The sequence below is a fragment of the Camelina sativa genome, chromosome 18, assembly GCF_000633955.1.
Source record: "Camelina sativa cultivar DH55 chromosome 18, Cs, whole genome shotgun sequence".
Lineage (NCBI taxonomy): Eukaryota > Viridiplantae > Streptophyta > Magnoliopsida > Brassicales > Brassicaceae > Camelina > Camelina sativa.
In genome coordinates, this window is record NC_025702.1 from 9,932,414 (window position 1) to 9,949,440 (window position 17,027).

The window sequence follows — 17,027 nt, forward strand, 5'->3', positions numbered from 1 at the left end:
GCCTCTATTGGTTTTGGTGCTTCCGTTCGTACAAATATGAATACTTCTGGGTTCAGTAGTGCTGCAGTAACATCCTCCTTGTTGGAATCTGTAAGAAATACATTCTTATATGGCTCATCTGATTGTATGCTACTCTTTCATGTATATATGATTGTCAAATTGACATAACTTGTTCATTTTCTGATAAAAGAGCATGTATAAGTATTGTTAATTTGGTTGTAGTTACAAAGTGAAGATCTTGTTGCTTATGGTCTCATTCCTGAGTTCGTTGGAAGGTTACCCATCTTAGTGAGCTTATCTGCATTAAATGAAGATCAGCTTGTACAGGTAACTTTTCTGCTTGTTTTGCTAGTCGTTACTGTACTTACGGAATGGTTTTCAAACATCGCTTCTCATATAATTTTCCACAGGGTGCAAATAAGGAAAAGATATAAAGTTTTGTATAGAACTCTCTTATTATTGTATATTTTTGTCCCACTCCAGTAAGTGGGTGATGTATGAGATTACATCTGGAGTTTCTTTTAACACTCTTTCCTTTCAGGTAGCTTTCTCTGTTACAAGTTATAACTTTTTCTGGTTCCTTAATCCTTATGCAGGTTCTCACAGAGCCTAAGAGTGCATTGGGTAAACAGTACAAGAAATTGTTTCGCATGAACAATGTAACTCTTTTTACCTCTCAAAGTTTACTATACATATGCGTATGCCTCTTCCCTCTGCTATAACCCCTGTGGCTGTGTGGATTATGCTTTAGGTCCAGCTGCACTTTACCGAAGGCGCAACGAGGCTAATCGCAAGGAAGGCAATGTCGAAGAACACTGGTGCACGAGGATTACGGTCTATACTGGAAAGTATCCTTACCGAAGCAATGTATGAGGTATGAGGAATGCATCCTTATTGTCTTTGATACTTCAGCGTAGATATTTATTGAAATTCATTGCACGTACGACAAATGTCGTGCTTTTAAATATTAAATTTGAATCGTAAACAGGTACCAGATAGCATGACGGGAGGATCACAGAGTATAAAGGCGGTTCTGGTGGATGAAGAGGCTGTTGGTTTAGTTGGAACCCAAGGATGTGGTGCCAAAATTCTTAAAGGAGATGATGTGTCGCAACAATTTGGTGAAGAAACAGAATCAAAGGTAAGTACTGAATAGTGCAACATATCACATATGCTAAGTTGACACACCATATAAGGTGTTTTTTTGTGAAAGCTTCACAAATTGTTTGATGTTACAGGAAAAGAGAAAGGAGGATGAAGCTAAGAGAGCTCTGAGCTTATAGCCGAGCTGATGATATATGAGAGGTGTGAGTATTGTTAGATATATAGTGCATGGATGATCTCAGTCGGCAAAGCTTAGTAGTTTCAGTGTTCAGATTCATTAACAAAGAGATAAAAGAGTAAACAGTATAAGCGGAGAGCACTCTCAATTGTGCTAGTTGGATAAGTTGTGAATAAAATGTGTGAGCCTGTGAGGAAGGCACTCTATATTGTACGAGCTTAGATGAATTGTAAGAAGTACTAAGAAGTAAGAACTAAGAGGCTATTATACAGTATCTATTTTGTTACTTCTATACCAGTGGCCATAGGAACACTTTCTTAAGTTCCATTACGACGAGACTAACCAAGCCAAAAGTGATATACAAGATTAGGGATTTATATGAAATGATTCTAATCCAATTATTCAACGTAACCCTTTCAGTTCTATGCACAGAACACATGTCCAGGCTGAGTAATCAAAATATCTTAATCCAGAAGAAGATTCACATCAACATGTAACGGATCAAAAATAAGTAAACTCGGTTTGTTTTTATCTTAACAATTAATCTTTTTAACGATTCAGCCCCATCTGTATTGTGAAAAATCAGGAAGAAAATATGCATAATTTTATCACATACAGGACAAAACTGGAGGACTTGCACTAAACCACCTCCATAACCAAAGTAGAATGAGATTTCAGAGAAACTTAAACATCAGCATCATTCTATAAATTGGAATCAAAGGAGCTGCGGGTACAGACGTTCAGGCCACTTGGGATAAGCACGCTTGTATAAGTTCATTCACACTATGTCATGTTGCTGAACCACTCCATTGAATATGCACTTCATCGCCCCTGCACAGTTCACATATATAAGTAATTTTTAAACGACAGGATTCCAGCGTTTTAATCTCTCCTAATAATAATCCCTTACCATGAGTACCCACTGGCTCCTTAACGCGACCACGACGCCCGCATTTTGACCACACTTCTACAGGCTGCACACACAAAGATTGTTCCATAACGCTTTAGCTTAATGTATGAACTTATACATAAGAAGTTTCAATCCATCGAACTTATACATAAGAAGTTTCAATCCATCGATACTACTTTTCACTCACCTTGAACCATTTCACATCTTCTGGGTTGTGGAACATATATCTGACTGAAGCTTTCATTTTGGATACTCTCTGAGGATACCTGAACCAAACCATATTTTGAACAGCTTAGAATTACAGCAATTTTTTTATATCTCCTTAGTATCATGTCAGAACACTAGTATATGTGATCGTACTTGGAAAGAGGAAGGTGATAACTTACCCAGTTAATATTATCTTCTTTAAAATTATTTTGTTGGGTTCAATGCTTTTCAAGGAACCAAGGGCAGCAACGGCAGGAGCACCCGACCCTTCAGAAATCTTCAGAACTACCAAAGGAAGTCGCGGGAAAGATATTGGGCCGTATATAGAAGCCAACGAGAAACCCCCAGGATGCAGGAATCTCTCCATCTTGTGCTTGTCCGAGCTAAAATTGTCGGTTGAAAATACCGGCCTGGAAATTTCCCCCAGAACAATATTATGAAAGATTGCAAAGACTGAAAAGCTACTGCACCAGAAAAAGCAGAAAATTTTTGCTACCTTGCAATGAATTGACGGAAACCGACATGAAACACAAGCTCTTCTTTTGTTTTAATAGGAGCATCGTAACCATCATACTTCTTTACGCTGCAAAGCATAGACAAAGGTGATGAGAAGATGGGAACCCAAGATCTCAACAAACAGATATCTAAAGAGTGATTACCTAAAATGCAGAACCGACATCTTGGATTCATGCTGCAAAAGACCAAATCCTATAATGGGTTTCGTCGTGTTCACAAGCGAGGATAGTTTAGAGGCGGCACCAAGAGGCACTTCTTTAATATGCATCCGTACATATGACCCAGTTGGTACACAGTCATCTCTGTCTTCTTCTTCCATCTTCAGAGCTTGCTTGAGCACAAGCTTTTGAGTCCTGGCGACGTTATCAAAAGCAAATATTCTGGCATAGTCCTGAGGTAAAGACTCCTGCATATACCAACAAAAATAAAAATTAGCAACACTTTACAGTTTAATAAAAATAATGAACTTCACATCAAGATCAGTGTTATTACATTTGGATCCCACGTGGAGGTTCTGAAGGATTTGAGACCCCTGTACTTTGCAAAACGTCTTCTTGCAGGAACATCAATAGGAGTTTCTACTTCATCAGGAAATTCTGAAAAAACATAACAGATAATTTTAATTTACTTCTTGCAATCGCAATGAGTAAAATACAGCGACAAAATCAATAACCACAAACGAGATTCAGACAATCTACAAGGACTCAAATGAATATGTGCATATAATTAAAACTGATATAGCAAATAACTCCAGAGAGGGAATAAACACCAACCCTCGTCCTCAGCATGTGCCTCTTTGATTTTCTTGATTTCCTCCTTAATTTGTTCCTCTGTCAAGTCTTCATCGTCCTGTTAATGAGCACATTGGCTTATAACTCTACCAAGATACTCAGATGATGATAAAAATACTGTATCGTAAGTCACAAAAGTAAGAGAGAAAAATGTTTACCATCATTTCAGAATCGTTCTGAGTTGCACTATCAAAATCCCGCACATTCAGTGATTTTTCGTCGTCCTCAAAGTCTTCGTCATACCTTCGTTCTTGGTTGGAATCCTCTCCTCTATCCAAGACCATACCGTCATCATCGGAATCACCATCATTAGAATCCTCTTCATCTGTGTCATCCACAATCCAAGCAGCCTGAAAACCAAATCATAACAACCAATATTAGAGAGGATTATATTATAACATTCTTTTGGAGGAAATTGCACCAGAGGGAAGAATAGTTAAAATAAGGGTAAGAAAACCATGTTAAAAATATCCAGGAACCTGATATTCTGAAGTTCCTCGCGGCAAATTCCTCTTCTTTAGCTTCCCCTGTTTCTGATTTTTGTCAGCCTCAGCCATTTCTTCCTCTGTTGGCCATGTCTACGCAATGGAAGAATTACACAACAAGTGACTTTCCAGAACAAATAACAACACAAGCCAGCTGCTAGCTTCTTTTGTAAGAGAACTAATCAGACCTACCTGTTCCCCTGCTAAAGGATCTGGAGTGTTTTCAACTATTAAAGGCTCTTGGTTTATGGGATCAGGAATCAGAGACTTCAATACCTGGTCAACTCAAACACAGGTACAAAAGAATAAACTGAATTGGAAGGCCGTGAAAATAGTATCATGAAAGCACAATAACATCTTATTTCTCAACTGAGAAAGTAATCGTATCATGACATCTGACATGATTACAACAACCATATAAGCTGTTTGTCTATAGCTTTGTTTGAAGGATGCAGTTTTAGCACTAAAGTATCTTTTATAATATAAAAGTTTGTCAATATGCCAGAGAAAATATCACATATACCTCTTCATCATGTGAAACATCCAACTCCATGGTATTCTGATTTTTTCTTTCATTCAAGGGAAATGGATCCTTCAAGATTTCAATTTTTGAGAATTGAAAATTGCCAACGCCAGAAACGTGGACCTAATTTAAAGAAAAATAAATAAATAAAGAAGGCAATGATAGAGAGTAGAATGGCTTGATGAGAAGAGAATAGCTTGATTACCAGCTGATTTACAGAAAGTTTGCGAGCACGCAAGTAACCAGAGAGAAATAGAGTGCAATTTCCTGGGCTTTCATCATCCACCACCATCCCAACCTATATGCACCATTCAAAGTTACAAAAAAAATTTCTAAGAAACCTTTTTCACATATTCAAAATAGATGTTCTGAATATAAGCATAAAGCAAACACCTTCTGAGCCACAACATATGGCCGTTGACTTCGCCAGTGAGGTACAGTAAGCCTTTGTGCCTTGAATAACCACATAAACTGCAAACATTCCCAGAAATATGGATTTTCAACTAATTCAGGACATCAAAATTATTGAAAACAACTTAGTAAGTTAATATAAGAAATCAGTCACGGAAATTTACCTTATGCAACTCACCTCTGGTATCTGCTGGATAAAACTTACAATCCTCAGGGAATTCAGAAGCAATTTGAGAGGCACACATCTTTTTCATCTCATTTTTCTTTTTCAAATCACTAGGTAAATCCTGCAATAATGCAAAACGACCATGAGAAGTTCAACTACAAGCAAAATTTGAGAGCTGGTGGCTATTAAAATATAGAGCAGCAAGAACATACACGGATCAACACAGTGGTACTTGGTAGACCAATTGATCTAAGCACAGAAAGACACTGACTTCCGAAAGAATCTATGAAGTTAATTTTCTTCTCTTCCCATGGAGAACTTGCAGATGCTACAAAAGCCATCAAATCAGCAACCTATTACCAGTAGTAAAAAAAACAGTAAGCACCTATGACAAACTCTGCTCACAGAAAGAACCAACAAATGCAGACAATAAATCACATGCCTTGGCCATTTCCATACATGTCAAAAGATCCCCATGAGGCGCCTTTAACACCTGTGATATTTTTTTATTCACAGCATTGATCCAACAAGGATTAGATTTCAGCAGTGGATGTATATACATATAAACCAATCTTAGTATACCAAAGACTATCAGAAATAAAATACACATACAGTTGCTCTTAGCTTATACTCAGAAGATGCAACCGTTGAAGAAGCAATACCAAAACCATCAGAAGCTAGTAACTTTAAAACATCTTCACCAAGTGAATTCAATTCCACAGAAGCAGAGAGGGGAAACAAGACCTATCATCAATAGAAAACACAAACATAAGGTTAATTCCCAAACAAACACACATAAAACAGCAACAAAAATGTAAACAAACACTGACGATAACACGAGGAGCAATGTTTAATCCTCCAGATGCTCTCTTCTCCTTCAAAACAGCAGCCCTTTTCTGCTCTCGAAGCATCTTGTCACGCTGAACACGAGCAGCTCTAGCACCTTTAACATAGCTACTATCCGATTTCCCAATCCTGCCACCATCTGATTCCATAAAAAACGGATCAATTTTGGAAGATTTTTTTTTCAGTATCTGAAGATTCAAAGAGACGGAAACGTTGAGGATACCTTGGCGTGAGGTTCTGTGGAGGTTGCGAGAAGATTTAGAGGAGAATTTAGTCTTGTGAGGTTTGTTAACTTGAACTCGAGAGTGTCCCACCATGGCTTCTTAGAGACAGTTGCTGGATTTGGAAGCTTGATACTAGTGTTCTGTAATCGGAATCGTGGGTTGTGATAAAATGACCTTGCATTCGATTCGACGGTTATGTTTTAAAAATCTGAGTTTTTAATAAACCCTAATGCTACAATGAAGAAGACGATCTCGCATTCTCGTGTCATTACATTTGCACGTGCGGGAATTGTTTAAATGGGCCTCCATTAACTTAGCCCATTAATCTTTACCCGTCTTGTAGTTTTTTTTTTTTTTGCTGGTTATTGTTTTTAAGTTTTAACGAGACCGTCCGGCTCCTTCCCTCCTCCGTCTTCACTCTTCACGCTCTCTCATCAAATTCAAGACACAAAAAAAAAAAAAAAAAAAAAAAANAAAAAAGTGGCGCTTCTGCATTTCAAATCCTGAATTCATCTCTCGCTTCCTTGACAACGGAACCCTAATTTTACGACGCAAACATGATTTTGAGAAGTCCGCCGCCGAAAAGGCTCAAATCCGACGCTGGAGGTAGCCCTATCTCCGCCAACGCCTCTGGTTCCGGGAATCAGCTAGTCATCTACGAAGATTCTCCTCTTCCTGCTCCTGCTCCGCTGCAAACTTCTAATGATCAGTCCGATCAACACCTTTGCACCTATCAATGTCGCCAAATGGTTATTTATTTTACTCGTATCTCTCCTCTAAGCCTCTATACACATTTAATCTGACGAAGATTAGCGAATCTGAGATTTTTTTTGTTTATTTTCCGACTTGTTTTAGGTTAAAGCTGATGTTTTAGATGCATTTAGCAAAGCGGAGAAGCAAGTTCAGGAATATCAGACTCAATTACAAACTCTAAATGCCAACTTCAGCGAAGCAGGTGAGTGGGTCTTGATTCTGAATGTTTTAGTGAGTCTTTCTCTTTTTGCTTTTGCTACTATTGGGAAAATATTTTGCTAACGAATTTGTTTTTGTTGTTCTACTACAACAGATGCGGAGAGAAAGCAATTACGAGATAATTTATTATACTCAAAGCAAGAACTGGCTGCTGCTAAAGGGCGTGAAAAGATGCTTCAAGAGCAGCTCCTTACGGAGATCAACAATTCCCAAGAGCGGTATACCAAAGAACTTCAATCTTGCCATGAACTGGAGGTTGATTTGTTTACTATGGGCTAATTCTGTTTACCTTCCTTCAAAGAAATTTGTCATTGGTATTAATATCATTATCGTTTTCCTCTTTTGACTTGACATCAGGTAAAACTTCAAAATGAAATGAACCTTCGAAAGAAAGCAGAGTCTTCTGCTGCAACAGCTGAAGAAAAAGCTAAACTTTTGGAGGATAAACTAACTCAGCTATCTGGAAGTGTTGACAGGGAGAAAAAACGTCTCAACAATGATATTGCCCAATTGGGTAAAGAAGCAAAGCTTTCTGTCTCTAGGATTGGTGCAGATGTAAGTACTAATTGTGAAACTTGATTTCTTGACTGAAGTTTTGTTTTTGGTTTCTCACGCAATCACCGTATTTGCATCTCTATTCCTTTGCTTTTAGCTTGAAAGGATGCAATGTAGGGCACAAAACGCAGAGACGGAATCAAATCTTTTAAGATCACAGCTAGAGCATCTTAAACTCAAATTTGACGAGGTAAGCTATATTTGACTTGCATCTTACAAGTAATAACGCTAATCGTAAGTTATCATTTGTTTTGGCAATTGATTTTGCCGGCTCATTTGATTCTTATTTTGCAGTGTTTGCAAGAAAAGACCGAAGTAGATAAGAAGCTGTCGTCATTCACTTCACAGACAGCATCTTCTTCAGATAACAGTGTATTAATTAAACATCTTCAGGAGGAAGTTAAAAGCTATGTAAGTTTTACCTGTTCTTAGTATACCCGAGTAATGATTTTACAAAGTTGTTCCAGCATAAGGTGGATCGGTTATTGAAAATGAGTATGAAAGTGGTCAGAACATTGATTGTAACCCTCTGTTTTATTCATCAATAGAAGCTGTACTCGTTCTTGATTACATGACCATGAGATCCTATGTCTTTCATAAGCAGCAAACCAAGCTAAGAAATTATGAAATTTTATAAACACTCAAATTTACTTTTAGACGTTTTTTAAAAAGGTTCTTCTTATTTACTTGGCTATCTAAGACAAGTCCTAGGTAAAAGAGATTACTTTTCAAGTAATTTGAGGTACTGAATTATGATTTTTTTTCATGTAATAGTTATGCACTCACATATTTTTCATCTTTTGAAGACATGTACCATTTGTAGATATTACTTTCCACTTCTATACCTTCCATGTAATGTCTATTTAGTTTTTTTTTTGTTTTACATCTCGATTTTGATTCCTGATAATTTGATCAGGAAGCTGAAGTGCGAGAAGCTAGAAAGTTAAAATCACGGCACGTAGATGCTGAGTTGTTGAAAGTGAAATTGCTAGAAGAAAATAGCCGTAGGGAGAGGGCAGAGTCAGAGTTATCAAAAATGCATGAATTGCAGCTAAGCATGGAGATGTTGAACAATGAATTGTCCTCTTGGAAGTCATTGCTAAATGACATTCCTGGTGTATCCTGTCCTGATGACATAGTTATGAAAGTCTCGACGCTACAGAAGTAAGTACAGATTTTATCGTTTCACTAGAGTCTTCTTCTGATATTGTCTCGAATAATTATAGTTTCCATGAAAAAGTATGTGCAGAAGACTGAGATGGTTGTTATGGGGGACATTTTCCTGACTTTTCCTTGGTGACCTAGATAGTATTTATCAAAGACATTGGCAACACCACTTTTTCCAGATATAGCTTTATATTTACTGATATTCTAGCTTGTGAGACTAGCAGGTCATGTTTGGGCCTGTGAGCATCTAGAATACTGATTTCCAGTTTACCACTGAGTTGACAACATGTATCTATGATACTTCCTAGTGACTTGTGTTTCTGTCTTTGAAGTGAGGTGGTTCAAAGCTCTATGAAGATTGAGGAAGCAAATACACGTTTTAAACAACTGGAGGTGGCTCTGGAGGCTACACAACTTGGCAGACAGAGTGCTGAAACTGAGGCTGCATTAGCGAAAGAGAAATCTGAGGCTCTCAAAACAGATGTGAAGAGGATTGAAGTAATGGTAAGATTGAAAATTGTTCCTTCTGCTGTCTAAGGGGTCACAAGTGCATTTTTAAATTTCGATGGCCTCTATTTAGGCCTCTTAAGTGGAGTTTTGATTCTCGGGGAATAAAGGATAACATTTTTAATTGGTGGCACTCAAATGTTCATCATCTTAGATTCAATATTTTTGTTTATTGATTGTTTACTTGGTTTTTTAGGTATCACTGTCTGCTTGTATATATTACTAACTCATCTCTGTAATTTCATGTTGATGTTGATTTTTGCATTCATAAGTAGCTGATATAATCATATAAGCAATGTAGTTAGAGGCGATATTCCTGGGATAATATCCCATGTACTTTTGGATGTTCACGTTGGGTTGGTTATCAATTAGACATTTAGTTTCTCTATAAATGGGGAAAGTCTGTTTGTTCCTAACGAGTGTATTCAATTGTAAGATTTGGTGCAATTGCCATGAGTCTATCACAAACCTATGATGAGCTGATTTATTGAAAATATAATGTCCTTTCAGGATAAATGATAACGTGTGTAGTCTACTGTTAGAATTTGTAGCAAACGTCCTTGTTTTTTAAATCATGAAACTATCACAATTTAAGGGGATTACATTGCTAGTGACTCACTGAAGATAAGTTATAAAATTTTCTATCCTTTTGTTGCACTATTAGTGACAGATTTTAATTTTGTAATAAAGCTCTCTTTGGTCACGGAGGAGAAAGAACAGTTGAAAGCTGTTGTTAATGAATTAAGGAAGTCAACCAGTGAAGGATCTGTGCCTGGGGCTGGGGCCACAGATGGAACCCTTATTCAGGTTCTGGAATTACAGTGTTCTTATTTTGAAGAATTTACTTCTTTTCTGTTGGAAGGGTAAGGATTACTTAGTTTGCTTATATTTACAGGAGTTTGAATCTTCTCTTGCAAAGAAGGAGAACTATCTTAAGGATTTGGAGAATGATCTAAGTCAACTGAAGGATGTCAATAATCGCCTACGTAGTGAAATAGAACTTCTAAATGAGAAACTAGTCGATGAAGCAAGGAGGAATAAGTCGCTGGAAAGGGACAGTGATCGTCTTCGTTCCGAGATCTCTTTACTGGAGTCAAAGGTACAGACGTCAGATATGTGTGCTTGCAAAAGAAGATTGCCAAAGAAAAAAAATTGCTTATGGAACTTTTATCTACCATGGTCGAAATGAATTTATAAGCTTTTAAGGGTGAATGGTGACTTTAATGTCCTGCATCTTATGTTGACTTAGGTATCATGACATGTTTTATATTGTAAAAGCAACAGATGTACTATTTAGGACCCTTAACTTGTACCCAAGAGTTTGGTTGGAATATTAGCATCTATTTTGTTTCCTTTTTATTTGGCAGCTGGGTCATGGTGATTATTCTGCTGCAAATACAAGGGTTTTGCGCATGGTGAATACTCTTGGTGTTGAAAATGAGGCAAAACAAACAATAGAGGCTTTACAGGCTGAGTTGCAGAAGGCAAAAGAAAGACTTCAAGCTGTTGAAGAATTGAAGAACCAGTCTGGTAAATTTCTAATTGTCAACCTTTTCCTATTTTTGATACTGGGGTTGCCACACGTCTACCATTTAATTTCACACTCACCATATAACTCAATACAAGCTGGAGAAGCGTCCTTAATTTCTCTTGGAAACTAGTCTGCATCAGAATTTGTGGTTCTTGAGATATAATAGGGAGGCCAAAAAATCTTGCTGTTGGCCTGACTCAGGAAAGCTAGAGAAGAAACATTTTAGTATTTCAAAATTGTTATTCTAATTACATCGTAAGCTTTTCTGACTATATTTCCATATATATTCAGGAGATGCTGGGAAGCTAGTTGACTCTCATATAACTGGAAAGATTGCTCAACTAAAAGAACAAATTGCTACGCTTGAAAAACGTGAAGAGAGGTATGTTGTTGATTTTTATTTGTTTAACACTCTTTGCGGCTATGCCCTTGCTTTCTCATTCTGAACCATGTGCGTCTTTGTAACAGGTACAAAACTGTTTTCGCTGATAGAATTTCCGTGTTTAGAAGAGCTTGTTGTGAGCTTTTTGGATATAAGGTATGTCACTTGCTTATATCGTAGCACAGCACTTAAATGTCTTTCTTTGTCGTATTTTTTTTTTAACTGATAATGTTGACTATCAAGTTCTAAAATGTAATGGTCAATACTCTGTGATGAACTGGGGGTTATATGTTGCAAAAAGGCGTTCAGCTTTACTGTGTTTAGTTGCCTAACCTTCCATTATTTGTGTAGATAGATGACTATAAATTCTTGTTCATCTATAGTACTTGTAACCTTGTGAATTCCTTTTGAATACTCTGGCAGATTGTAATGGATGAACATCAGCGTCCCAATGGAATCCCGGTGACTCGGTTTACCCTCCAATCTATATATGCTCAAAATGATGATGAAAAACTCGAGTTTGAATACGAGTCAGGAAACACCAGTATTCTAGTAAGTGATTCTTGCAACATATAGAGCTTTGACATGTTGCATTTAAAGCTGTTATCTCAGTTTAATTAACTGATACTGATTTAACTCCTTCAGAACAATGGGTATGCCTCTCAGGGTGAGATAGCGAAGCAGGTAAAGTGCAGACATATTTTTTTTTTCCTTGGTAACTACGGTATGTTCTTAGTTTAGAGTGCAATCTCATTCTGTGTGTGTGTTACTTGCAGATAGAAATATTCATAAGAAAGTTCAACTCGATTCCAGCTTTTACAGCCAATTTAACGATGGAATCATTCAACCGCCGCACACTATATTGAGAGCAGTGAATCCTTATTCCCAACCCGGTTTTTGTATATTTCTCAAGCCTGTTGAATATAAAACATGAATATCAAAAGCCGCAGCTTAGAACTCAGAGTCAGCACAGGACATATATTTTATCTATCTCTGGTTCGCTATGTCTGCGAGAATTGTGGTGTCATTAACTCTATTTTGGTATGAAAGGTACTGGTTTGGATTTACATAGAAAGAACATAAGAGTGGATTAGTGTGCTCCAGATCAATGCATTATATGCTCCCCTTTCACTTTTGTGTTATGAGTTTAATGAAGTTAAGTTAGGCTTTTATTGCTATCAGTGAAGATTAAGCTGAGAGATTTGTGTATGAAACCAAGAACTTAAAACACCAATAATACCTAGGCACCCACTGATACAGAAGATCAGAGCAAAATTGATATGGGCTTATAACACAACATGTGGAAACTTCTTTTCTATTTTTGTTTTGAATAAATATTTGGTTTCGACTTGAAAAAAAAAAAAAAAAACCAAAAAACTCGTATCAGCCAATTCACCTCATGACACAATCATCCTTGATCCTTCCCCTGTTTTCCAATAATCAATCTCAACGAATAATTGAAATAAACTAATTGCCGAAGTGACCATTTTGGTCATCTGGGCTTTAACTTATTGATATTCACATATTATTACATCGTCGATCTTTAGAAAACTCTTAAGGACTTGTTTCTCCATTCCTTGTCTACCTGAAAAAAAAAAAACTAAAGTGCATTAGATTGATAAACAAATATAGAAACCAAATGCAGGCAGCAATAAAGAGTCGAAAACTAGAAGGGCTAACCGTATTCACTTGAGGGGATCAATGTGAGGGTAGAGTCCCAGGACATGTTCCGGCATGAAATCATGCCTTGTCAGAATTCCAACAATAGGCGGTCTCTGCGATACAAAAAACATTTTCGTAAGAACCATAAACAAGTGAGAGAGAGAAAGAGAGAGAGAGAGAGAGAGAGAGATACTGACCCCTGGTGTTTTGGGCACCACACACAAGTGGCGAAGGCCAAGTTGTCGGAAAAGAATAGCTGCTTTAGCTAGAGACAGAGTCTCAAGCACAGTGTAAGGAGATGTGTTAGTGATGGGATGGAGATCAACATACATCTCCATCTCCTCATCACTAAGATCCAAATCTTCAATCTTCAGCCCCTTACCTAATCCTGCTTTGCCAAAGTCACGGGCTTTGCAACTTCTCAGAATTTGGGAACCATAAGTTGTTCTCTGCTTCGAAAATCTCTTCCCTTGGAGAAGGACAAGGAGATGGGATCTCAAGGCAATCCCACATAACTCATAATCTTCTGTGAAAGGTGGCTCATCAATTACAGGGAAACCATTATGTCTTGTCATCTTTAAAGCCTGCCATATTACTCCGACCTTTTCAACTCTAGAAAATGATATGAGAGATCCAGAAACTACGTCCTTTGCAACCAAATTGCGCATGTACGGTTCCGCATGGTCTTCCATGTATGGCAGTCCTTTCATTGTTACAATCTGGTCGTAGACTCCTCTGTTGAAACAATCTGCAACCGTTTTTGAGATTAGGAGTACAAGCATGACCAATGGCAGCATCAGGAGATTATTTGTAAGTTCAAGCAGTATGACACACAGAGAGACCGTCATTCTCATCGTCCCTCCAAGGAAGGAAGCAGCTCCAAGCAGAGAAAACAGACCTACATCAAGCTGAGATAGTGGACCCAGTAGTCTACCAACTAGTCTTCCATAAGATGCTCCAGCAAGAATGACAGGAATGAAAAGTCCAGAGGGTATGGCTATGCCGTATGTTATGATGCCAAGGAAGTATACTGCAACAAAGAATATGGCAAGGGTGGAGATATGGAATTCATTTTCAGATCTCGATGTGAATAGATTGCGGATTGCATCATCATTGGTGTTGAGAAGTAGGGAGGAAAGGTCATTGTAATGGTTTGGAGGACACTGGAAACTCTTATAGATGCTGGATCGACCTACACTTGGGCACTTTCCTTCCCCTATGCCAATAGGACATGGGGTACAGTGTGTAAGCCATGGAAGACCAAATGCGCAACACGAGCTCAAAACAGAAACTGCCATAACAAGCATAATTTTGAATCTCGGACCTCTCCTGCAAGTTATGGAAATAACAAATTAATAGGGAGTAGTCAGAAAATGAAGTTATGAAAGAGTTAACTCGTTGAGAAGTGACATACTCGTTTATTAAGCTATATGTGCGGAGGACTTTGTCTACAAGGTAGTTATAAAGGCTTCCAAGCACCCCACCAACAACTCCAAGGAATACTACTGCTAGCAAATCTGGAGTGCTATAAAGCACTGGTCCTGAGTTTACGTCAAACATGATGAGACCTCCTTTCCCAAACAGCCCACATCTTCCAGATCGACAAAGCTCAATCAAACTTCGTAACACCACTGCTACAACTGCAGTAGTGAAGAAAGTCCTCCAAAGAAGGGAATTCCTCCACCTAACAAGTTTAACAAAGTGAGACATAAGTTTTTTCCCAAGTTTGATATAGAAATATAGGCAAAATAGTCTACACTCTGTATCACCTAGAGTTTCTCACTTACTAACTGCCATCTGCATATAACACCACTGCTACAACTGCGTGACTTATGTTTTAAACTAGACAAACATTTTGCACTTTATTAATACTTTTTCTGTATGGGGAGAAGCTTACTCTGTCCTACTTTTGAAATGTTCATTTACTGCATTATAAAGCATCAGCTCTAATAACCTAATATATATAACTTCAGAGTCTTCCCACTATAATATGACCACATCTGCATAAGGTATCACTCCTAAATTATAAGAAGTTAGATAGAAACAGAAAATCACCATGAAGCAGCTTCTTCAAGAGCGAAAAGCACACCCCCAACTGGAGCACGGAAGGCAGCTGCGACACCAGCAGCAGCCCCGCAAGTGATCAGGTCTCTTCTGTCTCTATCGTTTTTGAAGAATCTGAGCCACTTCCAAGTCAGCCGATACTTTCTGGAACCTCCTTGTCCAAGTAAATTAGCTATGCAAGCACCAGTATGCACCATAGGCCCTTCCTTTCCAACTACGAAACCGGCAGCAACTCCAAATATAGATCCAAAGATCTGCCAATACGATATATTTCATAATAGAAAAGGTTACAAAGAATACGTCTTAACATAATATTCTCCACCCACAAACAAATGCTTAATTCAAAATGAACAACAAAGATGCTTGGAAAAATGGTTTAGGATCCTACCTTAACAAAGAGGGTGCTTGGAGCCAATATTGAGTAAGCATCTATACCATTGAGATATGCTTTAACCTCAGGTATACCAGATCCTGCAGCCGCCGGAGCAATAAAAGCACAGAGTGAAGCAGCAGCAGTTGCCAAAATTAAGTTACAGCCAGCAAATGCAAAAAATGCCTGAAAGTATCTGCAGTTTTAGAGAAAGATTCGGCTGTCAAACATCATTCTGAGCCTCCAATTTCACATTGTAAATTTATTCAGACATATATTGCTATGACTATGATTCTTAACTCTCATAGCTGTATTAAGAAATTCTGAACAATGAAAGGAAAACTTACTTTTCCTTGAGCATGAGATTGCCGGTAAGCAAGAGTTTGAATCCAGCTATATTCTCAACAGCAAGGTTATTCAAAAAGCCAACAACCCCAGTGGCTAAACCAATAAGAAAAGCAAGCGCCCATTTGAGAAACGTATACTGAAGTATCTCAATCTTCTTCCTAGACCTCCAGTCTTGCTTGAAAAAATCATTCTCAAAGATCCTGACAAATAAGCTTACAAGTCAACACCCTGGTATATGTAACATAAGTACAGCAATAAGAGAGACACAGAAAAAAAAAGTCAGTTCTGTCTGAAAATAAGATATCATCTTTAAAAAGCCCCAAAAAGCATTGCACTTTCGTCAAAGTACTAAGACTATGTTATATCCAGGTGAGATTTGGCTCAGTGGCAATGATGACCCAGAAGCCAAAAGTTTCAAAAGCTTCAATTTTTTTTTTTGTGATCATTGAATAAAAATGATTAAAAAAGTACATGGGACCCAAAAACGTTATTCCTTGATTCTTTTTTTATTTCTATTACTACCAAACAAATAGAACAAGACACCGAAGCTTCATAGACTCATAACATACAAGCGAAACACAAATTTGAGATGATGTTTTATAATGTAATCGAAAACATTTCTGAATATTAAAAGTCTAATTCCCAAATTAAAAAAAAAAAAAAAAACTTTATCCAGCAAAAGAAGTGAATTAAAGAGTTCATAAAGAGAAGGGAGAAGAACACAGACTCGTAATCAAGGCTTTCGATGGGACAAGAATTAGCTCCGACAATAGCGATCTGAGAAGTAGTGTTCTTTCGATTCCTAGCGAGAAGAGGCTGTCGAAACCCGACAGATCCATCATCGAGAATCCCAGATATCTTCCTCTCGAAACCATGATGACCTTCGATCTCTATATCATGATGATGCTCTTCGCTCCGATCACCATCCATCGATATCTCGAATCCTCCCAAGATCAGATTACAAAAAAAGCCTTAGAAGAGAGCTAAATAATAATAATTATATGATTGGATTCGGGGCACGAGAATCCTGGAATCAAAGAACCTCTCGCGCTCAAGCAGATGTTAAAACAAAGTTCATTTTTTTAATCTTTTTTTTCTGGGTGGGGGG

General features: G+C 37.8%; 4 protein-coding genes across 5 annotated transcripts in view; 2 read left to right on the plus strand and 2 right to left on the minus strand.

The window, feature by feature from the left end:
- Positions 1 to 1,574, plus strand: part of LOC104760972 (CLP protease regulatory subunit CLPX2, mitochondrial-like) — a 5,025-nt gene extending 3,451 nt beyond the window's left edge. Inside the window, exons 11-16 of one of the 2 annotated variants that reach the window (XM_019240565.1) lie at positions 11 to 90; positions 223 to 327; positions 597 to 659; positions 752 to 874; positions 989 to 1,141; positions 1,239 to 1,574. In XM_019240565.1, the coding sequence (XP_019096110.1) occupies positions 11 to 90; positions 223 to 327; positions 597 to 659; positions 752 to 874; positions 989 to 1,141; positions 1,239 to 1,283 (569 nt within the window). In that variant the 3' untranslated portion in view covers positions 1,284 to 1,574. The remainder of the gene's footprint in view (positions 1 to 10; positions 91 to 222; positions 328 to 596; positions 660 to 751; positions 875 to 988; positions 1,142 to 1,238) is intronic. The other variant, XM_010483980.2, reaches the window with a different exon arrangement.
- On the minus strand, positions 1,777 to 6,581 carry LOC104760973 (pre-rRNA-processing protein TSR1 homolog). The gene is made up of 20 exons (XM_019240557.1): positions 6,361 to 6,581; positions 6,122 to 6,276; positions 5,904 to 6,035; positions 5,734 to 5,784; positions 5,504 to 5,644; positions 5,290 to 5,412; positions 5,108 to 5,185; positions 4,920 to 5,012; positions 4,715 to 4,837; positions 4,384 to 4,467; positions 4,186 to 4,284; positions 3,865 to 4,056; positions 3,689 to 3,764; positions 3,408 to 3,511; positions 3,059 to 3,321; positions 2,896 to 2,982; positions 2,579 to 2,809; positions 2,380 to 2,458; positions 2,193 to 2,256; positions 1,777 to 2,113 (listed from the first exon to the last, which is right to left on the minus strand). The coding sequence occupies exons 1-20, from the start codon at positions 6,452 to 6,454 to the stop codon at positions 2,061 to 2,063; spliced, it is 2,322 nt and encodes a 773-aa protein (XP_019096102.1). The 5' UTR covers positions 6,455 to 6,581; the 3' UTR covers positions 1,777 to 2,060.
- Positions 6,781 to 12,542, plus strand: LOC104760974 (mitotic spindle checkpoint protein MAD1). Its single transcript, XM_010483981.2, has 16 exons — positions 6,781 to 7,110; positions 7,217 to 7,316; positions 7,428 to 7,588; positions 7,691 to 7,888; positions 7,986 to 8,078; positions 8,183 to 8,299; positions 8,805 to 9,052; positions 9,388 to 9,559; positions 10,253 to 10,369; positions 10,458 to 10,661; positions 10,930 to 11,092; positions 11,385 to 11,475; positions 11,562 to 11,631; positions 11,899 to 12,027; positions 12,121 to 12,159; positions 12,252 to 12,542. Exons 1-16 carry the CDS (start codon positions 6,919 to 6,921, stop codon positions 12,339 to 12,341), a joined length of 2,184 nt encoding a protein of 727 aa, XP_010482283.1. The 5' UTR covers positions 6,781 to 6,918; the 3' UTR covers positions 12,342 to 12,542.
- Positions 12,742 to 17,021, minus strand: LOC104760975 (chloride channel protein CLC-c-like). Its single transcript, XM_010483982.1, has 8 exons — positions 16,647 to 17,021; positions 15,919 to 16,119; positions 15,590 to 15,767; positions 15,193 to 15,455; positions 14,552 to 14,821; positions 13,335 to 14,466; positions 13,156 to 13,250; positions 12,742 to 13,060 (listed from the first exon to the last, which is right to left on the minus strand). Exons 1-7 carry the CDS (start codon positions 16,847 to 16,849, stop codon positions 13,161 to 13,163), a joined length of 2,337 nt encoding a protein of 778 aa, XP_010482284.1. The 5' UTR covers positions 16,850 to 17,021; the 3' UTR covers positions 12,742 to 13,060; positions 13,156 to 13,160.